Source organism: Lagenorhynchus albirostris, chromosome 15, assembly GCF_949774975.1.
Source record: "Lagenorhynchus albirostris chromosome 15, mLagAlb1.1, whole genome shotgun sequence".
NCBI lineage: Eukaryota > Metazoa > Chordata > Mammalia > Artiodactyla > Delphinidae > Lagenorhynchus > Lagenorhynchus albirostris.
In genome coordinates, this window is record NC_083109.1 from 43,903,233 (window position 1) to 43,919,769 (window position 16,537).

General features: G+C 53.3%; 2 protein-coding genes across 5 annotated transcripts in view; one reads left to right on the plus strand and one right to left on the minus strand.

Annotated features, from left to right (window-relative positions):
• Positions 1–4,316, plus strand: part of APMAP (adipocyte plasma membrane associated protein) — a 98,153-nt gene extending 93,837 nt beyond the window's left edge. For 3 of the 4 annotated variants that reach the window (XM_060123086.1, XM_060123087.1, XM_060123088.1), the window contains one exon: positions 4,106–4,316. Coding sequence is in view for 1 of the 4 variants with exons in the window: in XM_060123088.1 (XP_059979071.1) it covers positions 4,106–4,153 (48 nt within the window). In the remaining 3 variants the exon portion in view is untranslated. Of the gene's footprint in view, positions 1–3,677; positions 3,772–4,105 lie in introns of all 4 variants that reach the window. The other variant, XR_009535291.1, reaches the window with a different exon arrangement.
• Positions 4,317–9,989: 5,673 nt separating this feature from the next.
• The window catches only part of SYNDIG1 (synapse differentiation inducing 1), a 57,187-nt gene continuing 50,639 nt past the window's right edge, over positions 9,990–16,537 (minus strand). Inside the window, exon 3 of the mRNA XM_060124112.1 lies at positions 9,990–11,055. Coding sequence (XP_059980095.1) covers positions 10,897–11,055 — 159 coding nt within the window. The 3' untranslated portion in view covers positions 9,990–10,896. The remainder of the gene's footprint in view (positions 11,056–16,537) is intronic.

A 16,537-nucleotide genomic window follows, 5' to 3' on the forward strand; every position in this document is an offset into this window, starting at 1 on the left:
TTCATTTCTAATTCTATTGATTTGAGTCTTCTCCCTTTTTTTCTTGATGAGTCTGGCTAATGGTTTATCAATTTTGTTTATCTTCACAAAGAACCAGCTTTTAGTTTTATTGATCTTTGCTATCATTTCCTTCATTTCTTTTTCATTTATTTCTGATCTGATCTTTATGATTTCTTTCCTTATGCTAACTTTGGGGTTTTTTGTTATTCTTTCTCTAATTGCTTTAGGTGTAAGGTTAGGTTGTTTATTTGAGATGTTTCTTGTTTCTTGAGGTAGTATTTTATTGCTGTAAACTTCCCTCTTAGAACTGCTTTTGCTGCATCCCATAGGTTTTGGGTTGTCGTGTTTTCATTGTCATTCGTTTCTAGGCATTTTTTGATTTCCTCTTTGACTTCTTCAGTGATCTCTTGGTTATTTAGTAGTGTATTGTTTAGCCTTCATGTGTTTGTATTTTTTACAGATTTTTTTTCCTTTAATTGATGTCTAGTCTCATAGCATTGTGGTTGGAAAAGATACTTGATACAATTTCAGTTTTCTGAAATTTACCAAGGCTTGATTTGTGGCCCAAGATATGATCTATCCTGGAGAATGTTCCATGAGCAGTTGAGAAGAAAGTGTAATCTGCTGATTTTGGATGGAGTGTCCTGTAAATATTAAGTCCATCTTGTTTAATGTATCATTTAAAGCTTGTGTTTCCTTATTTGTTTTCATTTTGGATGATCTGTCCATTGGTGAAAGTGGGGTGTTAAAGTCCTCTACTATGATTGTGTTACTGTCCGTTTTATGGCTGTCAGCATTTGCCTTATGTATTGAGGTGCTCCTATGTTGGGTGCATAAATATTAACAATTGTTATCTTCTTCTTGGATTGATCCCTTGATCATTATGTAGTGTCCTCTTTGTCCCTTGTAATAGTCTTTATATTAAAGTCTATTTTGTCTGATATGAGAATTGCTATTCCATCTTTCTTTTGATTTCCATTTGTATGGAATATCTTTTTCCATCCCCTCACTTTCAGTCTGTATGTGTCCCTAGGTCTGAATTGGGTCTCTTGTAGACAGCATATGTATGGGTCTTATTTTTGTATCCATTCAGCCAGTCTATGTCTTTTGGTTGGAGCATTTAATCCATTTACATTTAAGATAGTTATTGGTATGTATGTTCCTATTACCATTTTCTTAATTGTTTTGGGTTTGTTATTGTAAGTTTTTTCCTCCTCTTGTGTTTCCTGCCTTGAGAAGTTCCTTTAGCATTTGTTGTAGAGCTGGTTTGGTGGTGCTGAATTCTCTTAGCTTTTGCTTATCTGTGAAAGTTTAAATTTCTCTGTCGAATCTGAATGAGATCCTTGCTGGGTAGAGTAATCTTTTTTTTTTTTGAAATATAATTGTAGTGTTTTCTGATTTCTTTTTCTAGCAGGTAGATACGGTTTTGGGGGGAAGCTCCTATTTAAACATACCTAGATGGACCTAGAGATAGTGAGGTAAGTCAGAAAGAGAAAGACAAACATCATATGATATCGCCCATATGTAGAAACTAAAAAACAATGGTACAAATGAACTTATTTACAAAACAGAAATAGAGTTACAGATGTAGAAAACAAACTTATGGTTACCAGAGGGGAAAGGTGGGGGAGGGATACATTGAGAGATTGGGATTGACACATACACACCACCATGTATAAAACAGGTAACTAATAAGGACCTACTGCACAGCACAGGAACTCTTGGGTAGAGTAATCTTGGTTGTAGGTTTTTCCCTTTCATCACTTTAAATATGTCCTGCCACTCCCTTCTGGCTTGCAGAGTTTCTGCTGAAAGATCAGTTGTTAACCTTATGGGGATTCCCTTGTATGCTAATTGTTGCTTTTCCCTTGCTGTTTTTAATATTTTTTCTTTGTACTTAATTTTTGATAGTTTGATTAATATTTGTCTTGGCATGTTGCTCCTTGGATTTATCCTATATGGGACTCTCTGAGCTTCCTGGAGTTGACTATTTCCTTACCCATATGAGGGAAGTTTTCAACTATAATCTCTTCAAATATTTTCTCAGTCCCTTTTTTTTTCTCTTCTTCTTCTGGGACCCCTATAATTCGCATGTTGGTGTGTTTAATGTTGTCCCAGATGTCTCTGAGATTGTCCTCAATTCTTTTCATTCTTTTTTCTTTATTCTGCTCTGCGGTAGTTATTTCCATTATTTTATCTTCCAGGTCACTTATCTGTTTTTCTGCCTCAGTTATTCTGCCATTGATTCCTTCTAGAGAATTTTTAATTTCATTTATTTTGCTGTTCATCATTGTTTATTTGCTGTTTAATTCTTCTATTTCCTTGTTAAACATTTCTTGTATTTTCTCCATTCTATTTCCAGGATTTTAGATCATCTTTACTATCATTACTCTGAATTCTTTTTCAGGTAGACTGCCTATTTCCTCTTCATTTGTTTGGTCTGGTGGGTTTTTACATTGCTCCTTCATCTGGTCTGTATTTCTCTGTCTTCTCATTTTGCTTAACTTACTGTGTTTGGGGTCTCCGTTTCTCAGGCTGCAGGTTTGTAGTTCCTGTTGTTTTTGGTGTCTGCTCCCAGTGGGTAAGGTTGGTTCAGTGGCTTCTGTAGGCTTCCTGGTGGAGGGGACTGGTGCCTGTGTTCTGGTGGATGAGGCTGGATCTTGTCTTTCTGGTGGGCAGAACCACGTCCAGTGGTGTGTTTTGGGGTGTCTGTGAACTTATTATGATTTTAGGCAGCCTCTCTGCTAATGGGTGGGGTTGTGTTCCTGTCTTGCTAGTTATTTGGCATAGGGTGTCCAGCACTGTAGCTTGCCGGTCGTTGAGTGGAGCTGCGTCTTAGTGTTGAGATGGAGAGCTTTTGCTGTTTGATATTACATGGGGTCGGGAGGTCTCTTGTGGACCAATGTCCTGAACTCGGCTCTCCCACTTCAGAGTGCTCAGGCCTGGTGAGAGCACCAAGACCCTGTCAGCCACACGGCTCAGAAGAAAAGGGAGAAAAAGAAAGAGAGAGAGAGAGAGAAAGAGAGAAAGAGAGAAAGAGAGAGAGAGAGAGAGAGAGAGAGAGAGAGAGAGAGAGAGAGAGAGAGAGAGAAAGAGAAAGAAAGAAAGAAATTAAGAAATAAAATAAAGTTATTAAAATAGAAAAAATATTAAAAAAGTAATTTAAAAAAAAAAGAAAGAGAGAAAGAAGGAAGAGAGCAACCAAACCAAACCCACCAATGATAACAAGTGCAAAAAACTATACTAAAAAAACAAAACAGAACAAAAGAAAAAATGGGCAGTCAGAACCGTAGGACAAATGGCAAAAGCAAAGCTATACAGACAAAATCACACAAAGAAGCATACACATACACACTCACAAAAAGAGAAAAAAGAAAACAATGTATATATAAAAAAATTAAAAAAGGAAGAGAGCAACCAAATCAATAAACAAATCTACCAATGCTAATAAGCTCTAAATACCAAACTAAGATAAACATAAAACCAGAAACAAATGAGATGCAGAAAGCAAACCCCAAGTCTACAGGTGCTCCCAAAGTCCACCGCCTCAATTTTAGGATGATTTGTTGTGTATTCAGGTATTCCACCAATGCAGGGTACATCAAGTTGATTGTGGAGATTTACTCGCTGCTCCTGAGGCTGCTGGGAGAGATTTCCCTTTCTCTTTGTTCACACAGCTCCTCGGGTTCAGCTTTGGATCTGTCCCTGCCTCTGCGTGTAGGTCGCCTGAGTGCGTCTTTTGGGAGGTCTGAGGTCTTCTGCCAGCATTCAGTAGGTGTTCTGCAGGGGTTGTTTCACATGTAGATGTAGTTTTGTTGTATTTGTGGGGAGGAAGGTGATCTCCATGTCTTACTCCTCTGCCATCTTGAAGGCGCCCCTCTCGCTCTAATTTTAAGTGCACTCTTTTCCAAGTGGAGCGGGTATCTGCAGTTCTGGGCTCTTGGAGGATGCTGGTAGGTCTGACCTCAAGGGGGGAGGACAGCCAGGGCCTCCGTCACAGAATACTTTGAACGTTTCCTTTTAGGTGGGCAGGTAGATTCTCAGATGCAGAGAAAATCCACACTCTTGGTTCGGAACCTGTCCTGTGTTGCATTTTCCTTTGTAGGAAGAAGAAGCGCCCTGTCTGCTGAGAGGAGTTCCGTTCGGCCTCTGAACCTCAGTTTCCCTGTTTGTGAATCAGAGAACTAATTCCCACCCTCCCGCGTCACAGGGCCTTTCTCAAGAGGACCAGATTTAATCAGATTCAATAATCTATGTAAACACTTACTGCTTCCCCAATGACTGATGCTGAGGGAATAAACAAACTCGTAAAATAAGATGTCCGTCCTCGAAAAAAATCATAAAATTCAGAGGAAGGTACAGTTATGTCAACAACCAGGATGCAGGGCTGAACTGGTGATCACGCGGCAATCACAGTCCCGGGACCCCGTCTCCATGGCAACCCTGCTACCCGCCTTGCCCCCACTTTAACGACGAGGGTCCATCACATGCCTGCAAGGGGGCGGCAGGACTCAGCCTGTCCTGCTGGGACTGGAGATGGTGACCCTTGGGAGCAGGGGCTGTGTCTTCTGAACCTCCTTGTGCCTCAAGCCCAGCAGAGTCAGTCTCTGAGTTTTCTTTTTTTTTTTTTTTGCGGTACGCGGGCCTCTCACTGTTGCGGCCTCTCCCGTTGCGGAGCACAGGCTCTGGACACGCAGGCTCAGCGGCCATGGCTCACGGGCCCAGCCGCTCTGCGGCATGTGGGATCTTCCCGGACCGGGGCACGAACCTGTGTCCCTTGCATCGGCAGGCGGACTCTCAACCACTGCGCCACCAGGGAAGCCCTCTGAGTTTTCTTAACCATGAAACATACCATACACACAGTGATGTGTATAACCGTTTGAGAACCATGGCTCCCCAGCCCGAGCTCCCCTCTGCTGACTGCACCCCCTCTCTACTTTCTCCCCATCATCTTTCATCACCTAAGGAAGCATCACTACAGTTTAGATTCTCCTCCTTTGAACCAGATCTAAATGGACCACGATAGGCATCTTCTAAGACATGTGTTTTCTGCTTGCCGCTGTCTTGAGGTTCAGACAGTTGCCGTTCCTTCCAGGGCAGGGCTGATGGCAGTGGGTCCATGAACGCTGCTGAGTGAAGGCAGCGGGTGTGGGGGGTAAAGACTCCGTGTGCCCGGCAGAGGAGGAGGGGGAGTCCTGGGCTTGCGGGAGCCTGAAAGCCAGGCTTGGTGACAGCTGCACCGCCTGGACCTTTGAGGATGGGCCTGACTCTGCTGGGTGCCTTCATGGGTCAGGAGGCAGCCAGGGACTCCAGCCAGACAGGGCACAATGCCATGGCATCAGCAAGGGCAGGGACAGGGTTCGGGACTCCTGGGGCCGAAGCAGGACTTCAGTCCCTGCAGACACTGCTGCCCCCACCACCTCCACCATCAGAGGAGGCCCCTGCCCAGAGGGGGGACTGGGCTGCCCACGCCCAGGCCCCCTGGTGAGCTCTTGAGTCACCAGATCTCGGCATTTCTAGGTGGGGCCCTGAAAGTGGTCATTCACGAAGTCCAGGGACTCTTCCTGCTCTCTGCCTTTCAGCCTTTTCCTGTCCATGACCTTTCCCAGGACGAACGTCCACCAGACACAAAAATTTCACAGCCCTTCACCCAATTCAGTCCCGTGGCAAGAGCTCCATCCCCGAGGCCGACAGAATACACGTCTTACAAACCTTGCTGGGACCACATCCAGGGAACGACGACATTACAGTAGGTGACTGAGAAGATGCCCACGCTTCCCCAACTTGTCCCACCTACACATGGTTTGAGTCCACATAGGGATTCTCTGGTGTAGACAGACAGACAGCCGCCCAAGCCACTGTTTATTCTTCAGCTGAGTCACAAGTTGGGCTTTGGTGACCTGAGGGGTTACAACCGAAGGTCCTAGGGAATGGACAGCTGAGTGTCGTGCTGGGATTTTGTGAGACACCCCCCGCCTCCCACCCAAGATGCGCAGGTATTTTATCTATCGTCCATCCCTATCTATCTATCTATCTATCCGTCTATCTATCTGTCTACCAACCTACCTACCTATCATCTTCAAACTGGCCTCAAATGACCTGATTCCAATGAAAACACAAGCCCAGTCCCCTAGAGGCCATAGGGGCAATGGATACCCTCCTTGGCACTTAACTGGCCCCTACAGAGCACTGTGAATTCAATCAATCTCTGCTGGTCCGTCGAGTGCCCAGTGGAGGCTGCATTCAGATGCGTGAACCCGTCTGTCTGGAAGGTAAGTGTGGTCCCAGCTCACTGGTTGCTGGAGGGGAGTGCGCCTCTGGGTGACAAGGACACTGGGCAATGCTCAGCTAAAGGAACAGTCATCTCGGTGCCCCTGCACGGCAGGACCTGGGGCAGCGGCAAACAGGAGCCTCGGCCAAAGGCCAGAGCCATCCCGATGCTGCTGATGGGCTTGGTGGAGGCGGGAAGCCTGAGCCGTTTCAGGCCATGCACGGCTCCCCCCTGGAGAGCCCGGGCCCCCTCACCCTTGGGGTGTGTCCACCTGGGGCTTCTCCCTGGAGGACCCCACATTCTGCCCCCATCACCCCAACCACCCTTCCTGATCCTGCTGTGTGTCTTTTCCATCCAGCAGAAGTGGGAAAATCTTTAGACCCCTGTGATTTCCCCGCCCTGTGACTCACTCAAGACACCCTCTCTGCTATGAAGACCCACAGGGAGCCCCGCTCCCAGGGGTCACCATGCCCTGCCGTGTGGGACAGCTGTACGTGCCCTTGTCATTGACCCTGGAGCCTGTTCCAAGGCTGCAGTGGGCCCCACCTGTCATTCCCGCAGCGCCTTAAACGCCCTGTCCATCCTCACCCACGTGGAGCTCTGACCCCTTCCCGTGGGTCAGGGAGATGACAAATTCATGCTTGTCTGGCGGGGAGCCAGCCGTCCGCAGGCCCCGGCTGTCTGCGGGTTTGGCGTCCACCCTTGGTTTGCTACCAGGAACAGAATCTTCAGGTGAGATTCTCAGGGGGTGAGGTCCCGCCCCCTGTCCCCCTCCGGGCAGCTCAGCTCATCCTGAAGACCAGGGAGGGGCTTTCAAGAGGTCAAGGGGGCGACATCACAGCCACAGCCTCACACTACTTCCGGCTCCACCCGACGCTCCCAAGGTCATTGACAGCAGAGCACAGACGTGAGCCTGGCCTCTAGCTGGTTAGAGACGGGACAGGTGTGTTTCCGAGAGGTCAGGTCAGCTCAGGATCTGAATCTACACTTAACTCTTTATTGGCAAATTGGGTCAACAGATGTCAACACCCGTGGCAACAAAGGCAGGTGGACTTTGAGGGGACGACACAAAATTGTCCTCAGGGCTGGAGCTGAAGCCAATCCACAGGGGCCCCTGGGAGGCCCTAAAAAGCCTCAGGGGCCCTGGAAAGGCAGCTCAGTGCCATGACCACTGGGCATTCGTGGTAGCAGCTGTTGGCCTACGGGAAGGCAGCTCGTGGATGATTTTAAACCCGGATGCTGCCCTGAATGAGAGGTGGCCTCCAGCATCCGGAGAGGCACAGGGTGAGTGGCAGGGGTGAGGGACACCCTGCCCTGGCTTTTGGTGTCAGTGGGACCCCGTTCCCAGGCAGCTGTGTGGCCCCACTGTCTGTGGCATCTCTGGCAGCCGCTGATGGCACAGTGACCGAGGGATGTGGCCTCCCCGACAGGGTTCTCCTCGGGACCTGGGGTAGTTCCCTGGGGAGAGCTGGAATAGCTGGGCAAGCGGGCACGCCTGGTGGGGGGCGACACCCGGTGGAGCAGGATACCCAGGGAAGCAGGGGCAGAGAGGGGCCTCGGGGCGGCAGGAGCCCGGCAGCCTGTGGCGTCTGCAAGGATGTGGGCGGACCTCTGCTGTGCAGAGGAACCAGACACCCACCTTTGCCAAGACGACACTTCCATGGAGGTTGCCTCAGGCCCCCTCCCCACTCGCCCCACCACCCACTGGCAAAGACTGGCTGCGAACATAAACCAAAGTCCTCTCGGGTCCCTAAGAGTCCTGACCCACTAACGTCTGGGCGCAGATGTGATTCCTCACTGTTTTGGTAAACCACGGCTGAGGCCGCGTGCCGTAAGAGGGGGTGACGGGTTCGGGTCTGACCATCTGGGTGGCAGCTGACTTTGCTGTTTCCGGGGAGCGTGACTTCGGAGAAATTACAGGCACTGGGTCCCCGCTGCAGAAAGTGTTTTGACGAGAATGCAACGAGCTGGTGCAGAGCGGACGCTGTGCCTGTGGTTCTGCCAGGCACCCTGTGGCCTGGGGGGTGGGTGCCGGGCGGGGCCTGTCCTCACTCTCCAGACACTTAGTTGGTGCCGGGCGAGTTACCTGCTCTCACCCTCAGCTCTGACTCCCACTTGCCGGGGCTCTCGGGACTTTGTGGGGAAACTGGGCCCAGGGCCTGGGGCAGGGCCTGCCTAGGTGGTGCCTTGTCTGGGGCGGCTGCAGTGACAGTGGGACAATGTAGCCCTAGGGGGGCGCACGGTGGCCCCCAAACACTTCGAAGATGCCGTGTGGGCAGCGGCCGCCCACAGAGGTACCTCCCCGACGAGGCCGAGCTGGTGGCAGTGCGGGGCCGCACTGTGTCCACCTGTCAAGTGAGCTGCGGGGCCGCACGCGGCCGGTCAGTTGTCCTCGGACAGGCTGGACCCCGCCCCCTGCACACTCATGGCCACAAGGCACCACGTGTGGTTGTGGTGCGGGTCCTGGGGAGGCCTGGAGGAACTGAGAGGATATGGGGAGGGCTAAACATTTTAAACGGAGGCCAGGGGGAGACGGGAAGGGGGTCCAGGAGCCCAGAGGGGCTGGCGTAGAGCCCCTGAGGGTGGCGGAGGAGATGGGGGAGAGGACATAATCAAATCCAAAGATAGGCAACTTTGGGCACCTCTTGAACTAAAAATGGACAATTTAGGACACATACAAAGACCATTTCACACAATGGCTCACGATGAATAAACCCAAGAGATTGGGCTGAATAGACAGGAGGGCACAAACCAGCCGGTGGACGTACCCTCAGGGCCTGAGTGACCGTGACCACCCATCTCTGCATGCCCGCGGCCAGGCCTGGCCTCCCCGCTTCCCCTGCCGGCTGTCCAAGGAGGCGGCCTAACCGTCACCCTCCCCTAGAGATGAGGTCCAGAGAAGTGCGCCCACCTGCCCGGGATCAGACAGCTAAAAATCCCAGATTGGTTTGGTTCCAAATCATCCCTCTATCACCAGGTTCCTCTGGCTCGTCCCAGGATGTCTGGGCATCTTCCCTGTGTCCTGCTTAGAGCGTGTTTTTGGTGCCTCCATAGATGCAAGTGCCTGATGGACCTCGGATCTGACCCAGGAAAGCAGTGCTAATAATTTTCAGAATATTAAGTGTTTAAGGTCGAGGAGAAGAGAGGCAAGTGAGGGGATCAAACCTGAGTCCTTATTCCAGGACAGTGGTTCTTAATTTCTGCTGCACTTTGTAATCACCAGGCTGTACCTCTGCTCAACCACATAAGATTTCTGGGGCTGGGACCCAGGCAGCAGGGATGTTATAGGTGCTGTGGGTGGAACCACTGCCCTAGAGAGACGGCCTCTGTGTCCACTGAGGGTATCGGTCTAATAATATTTACTAATGTGTTCAAGTGGGAACGTCAGCAGCTGGGAATGCTGTGATTCTCATCTCAGGACCCCCTGCTACTGCTCCAGCAGCTGAGCCCTGGCGGCTCTGCAGCTACTTCAACAACAAGGAAAAGGTATTAGTGAAACCCAAGGGTTGATATTAATCAGAAAGAAAAGCCTTAAGCAAAAAGGTAAAAGGTAACTTTTGTTCAACAATGAACACGCGTGAAACAGCAATGAAATGGTATTAAAATGTCTGTGATTACGTATTTCTCAGCATTCATCCGATAACTAAAGCAGCATGAAGCAATAGTTGCACTTAAAAAAAATGACAAGAAAATAGCTATTCATTTAGTTGACAGAGAAGGTTCGTGTCCTCTGTAAGATCACTAGTGTCACTGTCATCACCAAGGTGAATGTCAGCGCAGGCGAGTAGAAGCATCCCCCTGCGCTCGTCCTTACGCTGAGGGGGCGTCTTGGCTCCTTGGCCTGGAGTTCCTGGAGAAAACTGGGTCCTTCTGGGAGGAGTCTGGGGAGGGGCCGGCCTGCCCTGGGCCCCAGGTCAACGAGGCCCCGGGATTGCATATTGCCGCGTGGTGGCTGCGGAGTATGGACACGTTCCAGAGGAGGCCTGACGTTCCTAGGCTGGGGACAGCGTGGAGGGAGTGACACTCTGGGCCTGGGAACGACTCTGGCTCTGCATTCTCAGGGCTGGACCCCTCTGGAGAGCCGTGACAGCTGGGGGTCCTGCCAGCAGCTGCTCTGTCTCTCTTGCCGCCCAGCCCGTTGCCTTCCTGCAGGAAAGGCACGTGGCCTGGGGGGCAGTGCCAGAGGAGTCAGGTGGGGCCACAGACAGAAGAGCACGTGTCCCCTGCCCCCTGCCTGTTGCACCATATTCCATAAAAATAAACACGTGTTCCTGTTCGTCTATTGCTAATGTTATGGCATTCCGGGCACTGGCACCAGCGTTGATCCACCAGAATCCATCCAGAGACAGCCGCGAGGGTCGGGATCTATGGAGCTTCCTTAGAAGGGTTAGCAGTGCCCATCTGTCCCATGCTCTGCACAGTGCTGTGAAAACGATATGAAAGGGTGAAAACAAAAGGAATCCATGGGCAGAAGGTCCCAGGGCTTTATGGCGTCGTTGGCGATGACTTACACTGTACAGCATCACGCAGGTGTGTCTACCTGTGTGTCCACCCTTGCCAGGCCCGCTCCTCTGCACCCGCACACAACTGGCCCAGGCTCTTCATGCGCATGCGCCCGGGGAGGCTCATAGGTGGTTGCTCTTGGAGAGGTAGGCGATGAGGGCCACGGCCACGCCCACGTAGATGCCGGTCCCGATGGTGATGGAGAGCACGGCCAGGAAGAGGGCCCGCCGGGAGCTGGTGCTGGCCTGGTGAAAGTCCCCCTTGGCCACGGCTTTGTTCGTCTGCAGCGGGAGGAGGGAGAGGAAAAAGGGGGCCAGGATGAGCAAGGTGAACCGAGAGGGGACTCACCGAGGGGGAGTTGTGCAGGGAAGGCGGGGGGCTGTCGCTCACCACTGCTTCCCCCTGCCCTGCAAGGCAGTCAAAGCTTAAGGGAAAGAAAGCGAAGCCCCAGGGACACCCAGGCCGGCAGTTGTCAGCTGAGCACCAGCCACGGGAGTCCCGGGTCTCAGGCACCAGGACGCGAGGGCGGGGACGTCACAGCTCAGCGGCCCCCTTCTGCCCGGTAAAGATACTGAACAGTTTTCTAAAGTGTGTTCACACTTACCTCCTCTGGTCCTCACAGTGTACGGCGGTGTGGGGAAGGAAGCGGTAGTCCTCGTTACCCGGAGAGGAGCCCGAGGCGTAAGATCCTCCAGTGGACAGCGGGTACTGAGACTCCGCCCCTCAGCCGGCGGCGCGGGAATCTGCGCGCCCGATGCCCCCTCCCTGCCGTGGCGGGGCCGGAAAATTCATCCACCAGTGAAATAACTCGAGGTGAGACCAGCGCCTCTATTTCTGGTCACCCGATTGCACAGTGAGGTGTTAGTTTAGTAAGATTCATGTTGCCTCGGGGTCATGAGGCAGCTGGAAACATGGAGGTTTCGGGTGTTGTGTCTGATATGGCTTTTTTTTTTTTTTTTTTTTCGGTACTCGGGCCTCTCACTGCTGCGGCCTCTCCCATTGCGGAGCACAGGCTCCGGACACACAGGCCAAGGCCCAGCGGCCATGGCTCACGGGCCCAGCCGCTCCGCGGCATGTGGGATCTTCGCGGACCGGGGCACGAACCTGTGTACCCTGCATCGGCAGGCAGGCTCTCAATCACTGCGCCACCAGGGAAGCCCTGATTTGGCGTCTTGTGCTGGACTCCACCTCCACCACTGCCAGCCCCCTCCTCGTCCCCTCGACAAGGGAGGCCCCGGGCTGTGGGGACCATCATGGGATCCAGCTGTGACATCACGTCTGATGCCCCCTGAGTGATGGCAGATGAGGGTGGAGGCCAGCAGGGCAGGTGACCCCGGAGCGTCATGGGGCGCTGAGGAGGGCTGACCCCCGGCAGGGCGGGGTCCTCCTCGTCAGGGCAAAGGCAGAGCCCACTCCCCGTGTGGGACGTCCTGACCCCCTCAGGACCCATCTCCAGAAACCGGACTCTCACCGGATCCCATTTCCATGCGTGTTGAGTGTATTTCTACTTTTGCGGGCAGGATGGGAGATGGCATCCTGTTTACTCAGACACCGAGGTCCCAGACTCAGAGGTCACTAGGAGATGACTTTCCGTCCTCCGCAGCTCTGCCCCCGACCTGATGAGACGTCAGGTGGAGAAGGGCCTCCGGTCTGCTCGTGTCCTTTTATTTTTTCCTCTAACTTCTGTTTCTTCAGGGCCAGTTTTATGTCCTCGTCCCCAATTTTTGGGCTTGGAAGTGAGCCTGGGGGTTCCCTGTGGACGATCTTTGATGAAGCGGAGTGAAGAGAACGTGAGCACGAAGCTCCCAGGACAACAGTAACTACGTCTCAGCTGAGTTCACCCCAAACTCTCCAGGCCCCTCCCTGCTGGCCCCCGGCCTCTGTCAGGGTGGGTCCCCAGCCCCAGCCCAGCCGGGGCTCTGTTGCAGGAGCCACAGACAGACAGACAGACAGACAGACCGGGAGGCCGGGCCAGGCATTCGCACCCCGCGGGGAGCTCCCAACTCCAAGGGCTGCCCGTCTCATCTGGGTCCATGCACGGCTGGAAGCCCCGGTGAGCTGCTTATAATGCCTGCATCGGCTGGGCTCCCCGAGGGCCGCCCTGGGATGGCCTGACCCGCGGGTGTGGGACCGAATCCGGGTGCTCCGTCCTCTCTCCTGACGGGTGGGCTCACTGTCCTCTGCTGACCTACATCATCCCCAGCCGGGCAGCTTAAATCAAGAACAAGCCGCTAACCTCTCCCAGGTTCCGGGGTTAGGGGTTTGGGAGCCCCTCGGTGGGTGACTCTGCCTGGGCCTGAAGGGGCCTGGGCTGCAGTCTCTTGACGTCCTGGCTGCGTTGTGGGCTGAGGCAGGAGCTCACAGCGTCCCCCTACTGGGACCCACCCGCTCCTTCCTTGCGGCCCCGCAGCCCTCGGGTCCACCTAGGGTCCCCTCCCAGACGGCGTCCTGGCCTCACGGTCTCTGGGGACCAGCTCCTGGGGCCCCTGCACAGAAGTGGGGCTGCGGCTGGGGCTTGGCTGACGTTTGCACAGCTGAAAGGAAACTCTTGTGAAGAAGGACGCACACACAGGGCGACACAGTGGGTGGCCCCTCCTTCCAGGAAGAGCAGAATCCCGGGGGGTGCAGCCTCGGGGCAGTGACAGATGGGGGTCCTGCTGAAGCTCACCCTGAGGGGGTCCCCACGGGCAGCTTTCTGTCCGTGTGGCCTCTGTGACCCCAGAGGCCGACCCCAGGGCTGCCGCATTGGGCAGAGGGAGGGGCACGGCGTGTGTCACCGGACAGCCCCTCGGGCCCTGTCTGCAAATGGCCGTCCCACCCCCCCCAGGCTGGGAACGTCCCTGCAGCTGGTTTTCCTTCCCTGCCCTTTTGGCCAGAGATCACCAAGTGAAGTTTATTCCTTTCTTTTTTGAGGTCTTTTGCTCAGAAAACAGAAAGTGCAGGTGACTGGCCTGGTTCTGAGCAGCATCTTCTGTGCGCCAGGGGCTCAGAGGGACCCAGAGAGTGTGCTGTCCACCCTCATGGACGCTGCTTGGAGGATACATCACAGGCGAGGGAGAGAGTCTTAACTCAGGTCGAAGAGAGCTGGAGGTCAGAGTCAGGGAGTGCCTGGGCCCCCGAGACACCGCTCGCTGGGGACTGGGTGTAGCCACCGCCCTGACCTGGGGAAACGTCCCCCAACCTACCCAGGACGTGCTGAGCTCACGCATAGCCTACTGGGATATTCCACATTCAAACATGTACTCTCGTTCTTGAGGTAAATAACTACCCTCACTCACCTGGTTTTAAAGCTACGTAGAAAAGCCAACTTTAAATGCAAGAGCAGAAGTAAAATATTGGTGCTAAAACTCATGGAAACACTGACTCCCTCCCTTGAATGAAGTGTTATTTAAATGGAGGAAATAAAAATCATAGAAACAGAGAACGCACAGCTGGGACCAATGTGCTTAGGCCAGAATTGACCATCAGAGCCGTGATCCAGATACAGCGTGAGGTCCGTCCCAGGTGCTGCCCCCGTCAGCCTCTGAGGCTGGGACGGCTCTAGGTCAAGCACCCATGCGGAGGAACCGGCCATCAGAAGTCGGGAAGGTCCTCAGACACATTTCAAGCTCGTTTTGTGCAGGTTTCCAGGGTGAGAAATGACCCGTTTGCAGGGGAACGAAGCCAAATTCACATCCTCGGCTGCCCTTATCCTCTGACACTTCCTCCCTCTGTGGTGACTGGGAGCATTTAGGGGCTGGTTTCATAGAAGGCTCGTCTCCTGGTCTGACAGGTGCCAGGCCCCCTTTCTTCTGGTGCTTCTGGTGCGTCCAGTCTGGCCCCGACCTGCGGCCATCCTCACCCCCTTCCCAGTGCGCGTCGCCTCCCTCCCACCTGAGGCCCGGCTCACCTGAGAGGTTTGTCTGGCCCTCGGCTCGGGGGGCCCAGGTCCTTACTCCTCCCTCAGCCCTTTCCTTCCTTCCTTCCTTTGCTCACTTGCAACAGCTAGAGGTTTGACATTGCGACAGACAACGGCCCAGGATGGCGACGGGGCTGCACAGCTGCGTTTGCCAATTTCCAAAACGAGAACGGAACCGAATTAGAGGTTCTGAAGCCCTCCATCCCCCCGCCCCCTGAGGGAACAAGGGGCCGGGTGTGTGGAGGCGGGGAGGGGATCTGAGGGACCAGAATGCGAGTCCGGGTTCTCTCCATGAGGGGCATAGGCGCCGCCTCCCCCTTCAGTCCCACTGAGAGCAGCTCTGACGGGACACTGGGCATCTGTCTTGATGTGTGTCCCCTGCATGGAGGGCAGGAGACCCTTCCCGCCTGGACGACCCAGAAGGTAAGGGTGAGCTGGGCAGCAGCGTCGGGGGGGAGCCGGGGTCAGCGCTCTCTGGGGGGACGGGCCAGCTCTCCCGTCGGTCAGGGGAGGAGTGGGTACTTCCTGGGGCAGACGCATGCTGCCCGGGCTATCTTAGACCGTGTCCGACAGAGCCCAATGGAGGGGCAAGCAGACCCCCGAGGAAAATTCCAAACTCTAGTCGAGGATGCAGAGTGTGCGAGTGTGTGTGTGGGGTCTGCAGAGAACCCGCCAAATGCCTGGATGAGGAAGAGAGCTGCACACCCTTTGCAGGTGTGAGGCCCCCATGGTGAGGTGAGTGGGTGAGACTTTTCTACCCCCATCTGTCTCCACTCGCCATGCCTCACCCCAAAGTGGCAGACCCCATGGTGGCAGCCTGGGGGTGGGGAGAGACCACACCCCTCCTTCCCAGGAACGGCTCAGGCATACCCCACCCGGTACATCGTAAAAGAACAGTGCTATCTGCCACCCAAGAATGGCTCAAAGGGAAGAGAGACACAGTGGAAATCCACACTCTCATCTGGTCCTGCTGAGAGTGTGAATTCCTGTCACCACTTGGGAAACGCAACACTGCTTACAGCTGGACATATAGACACACACACGATACAAGTGTTCCACTCCCGGCAAATACTCAACAGAAACGATGCATTTGTACACCAAGGACACCTCCAAGCATGTCCGTAGCCATACCGAACATCAGAGCCCCGGTCTGGAAGTCATCCCAACATCCAACCACAGTAAAAGGATAAGTGACAATGGTACCCAATATGGTAATGAAATAAATCTCAGGAACATGACGTTGAACAGAAGAAGCCAGACACAGGAGTCTATTGCGTCGAGTACAAAACAGGCCAAAGTCATCCACACTGTTGGCAAAGGAGCCAGATTGGTGGTGTCCTTGGGGAGGGTCAGTAACCGGAAGAAAACACAGTTAAAACAATTTACTTTTACACCCTAAGATGATTTTAGAAATGATTCTACCAAGAGTTAAATGAACAAATAGGAACCATCTATAGAGAATAGAGAAACCCATTTCGTGAAACTAGTAAAATCTTGATATCAGAACCAGAGAAGGAAAGAAAGAGAAAAGGAAAGGAAGATGCTGATTCCCTACAGACGGATGCAGGTGAGATTCAGTGAGCGAGAGCCGGCTTCCTCTCCACGCTGCTCTCTGCCTCTGCATTTGCTGGGCCTTTTTGATCGTCCTTCACACCATTTTCACCCCTAACTCATCTATTATATGTCCACGGGGCTGTCCCTGCCCCCTGAGGGAGGGGAGGCCCCCGGGCCTCCCAAGTCTCCATCCCAGGCTCACCACGGAGCGTTGCAACTGCAGCTTTGCGGGCTCCGCACAGGACCACTCAGTGAACTGATGACCCAGCGGACTTTCCTTCCAGCTCTCGAGGGTGACACGCTTTGGTCGG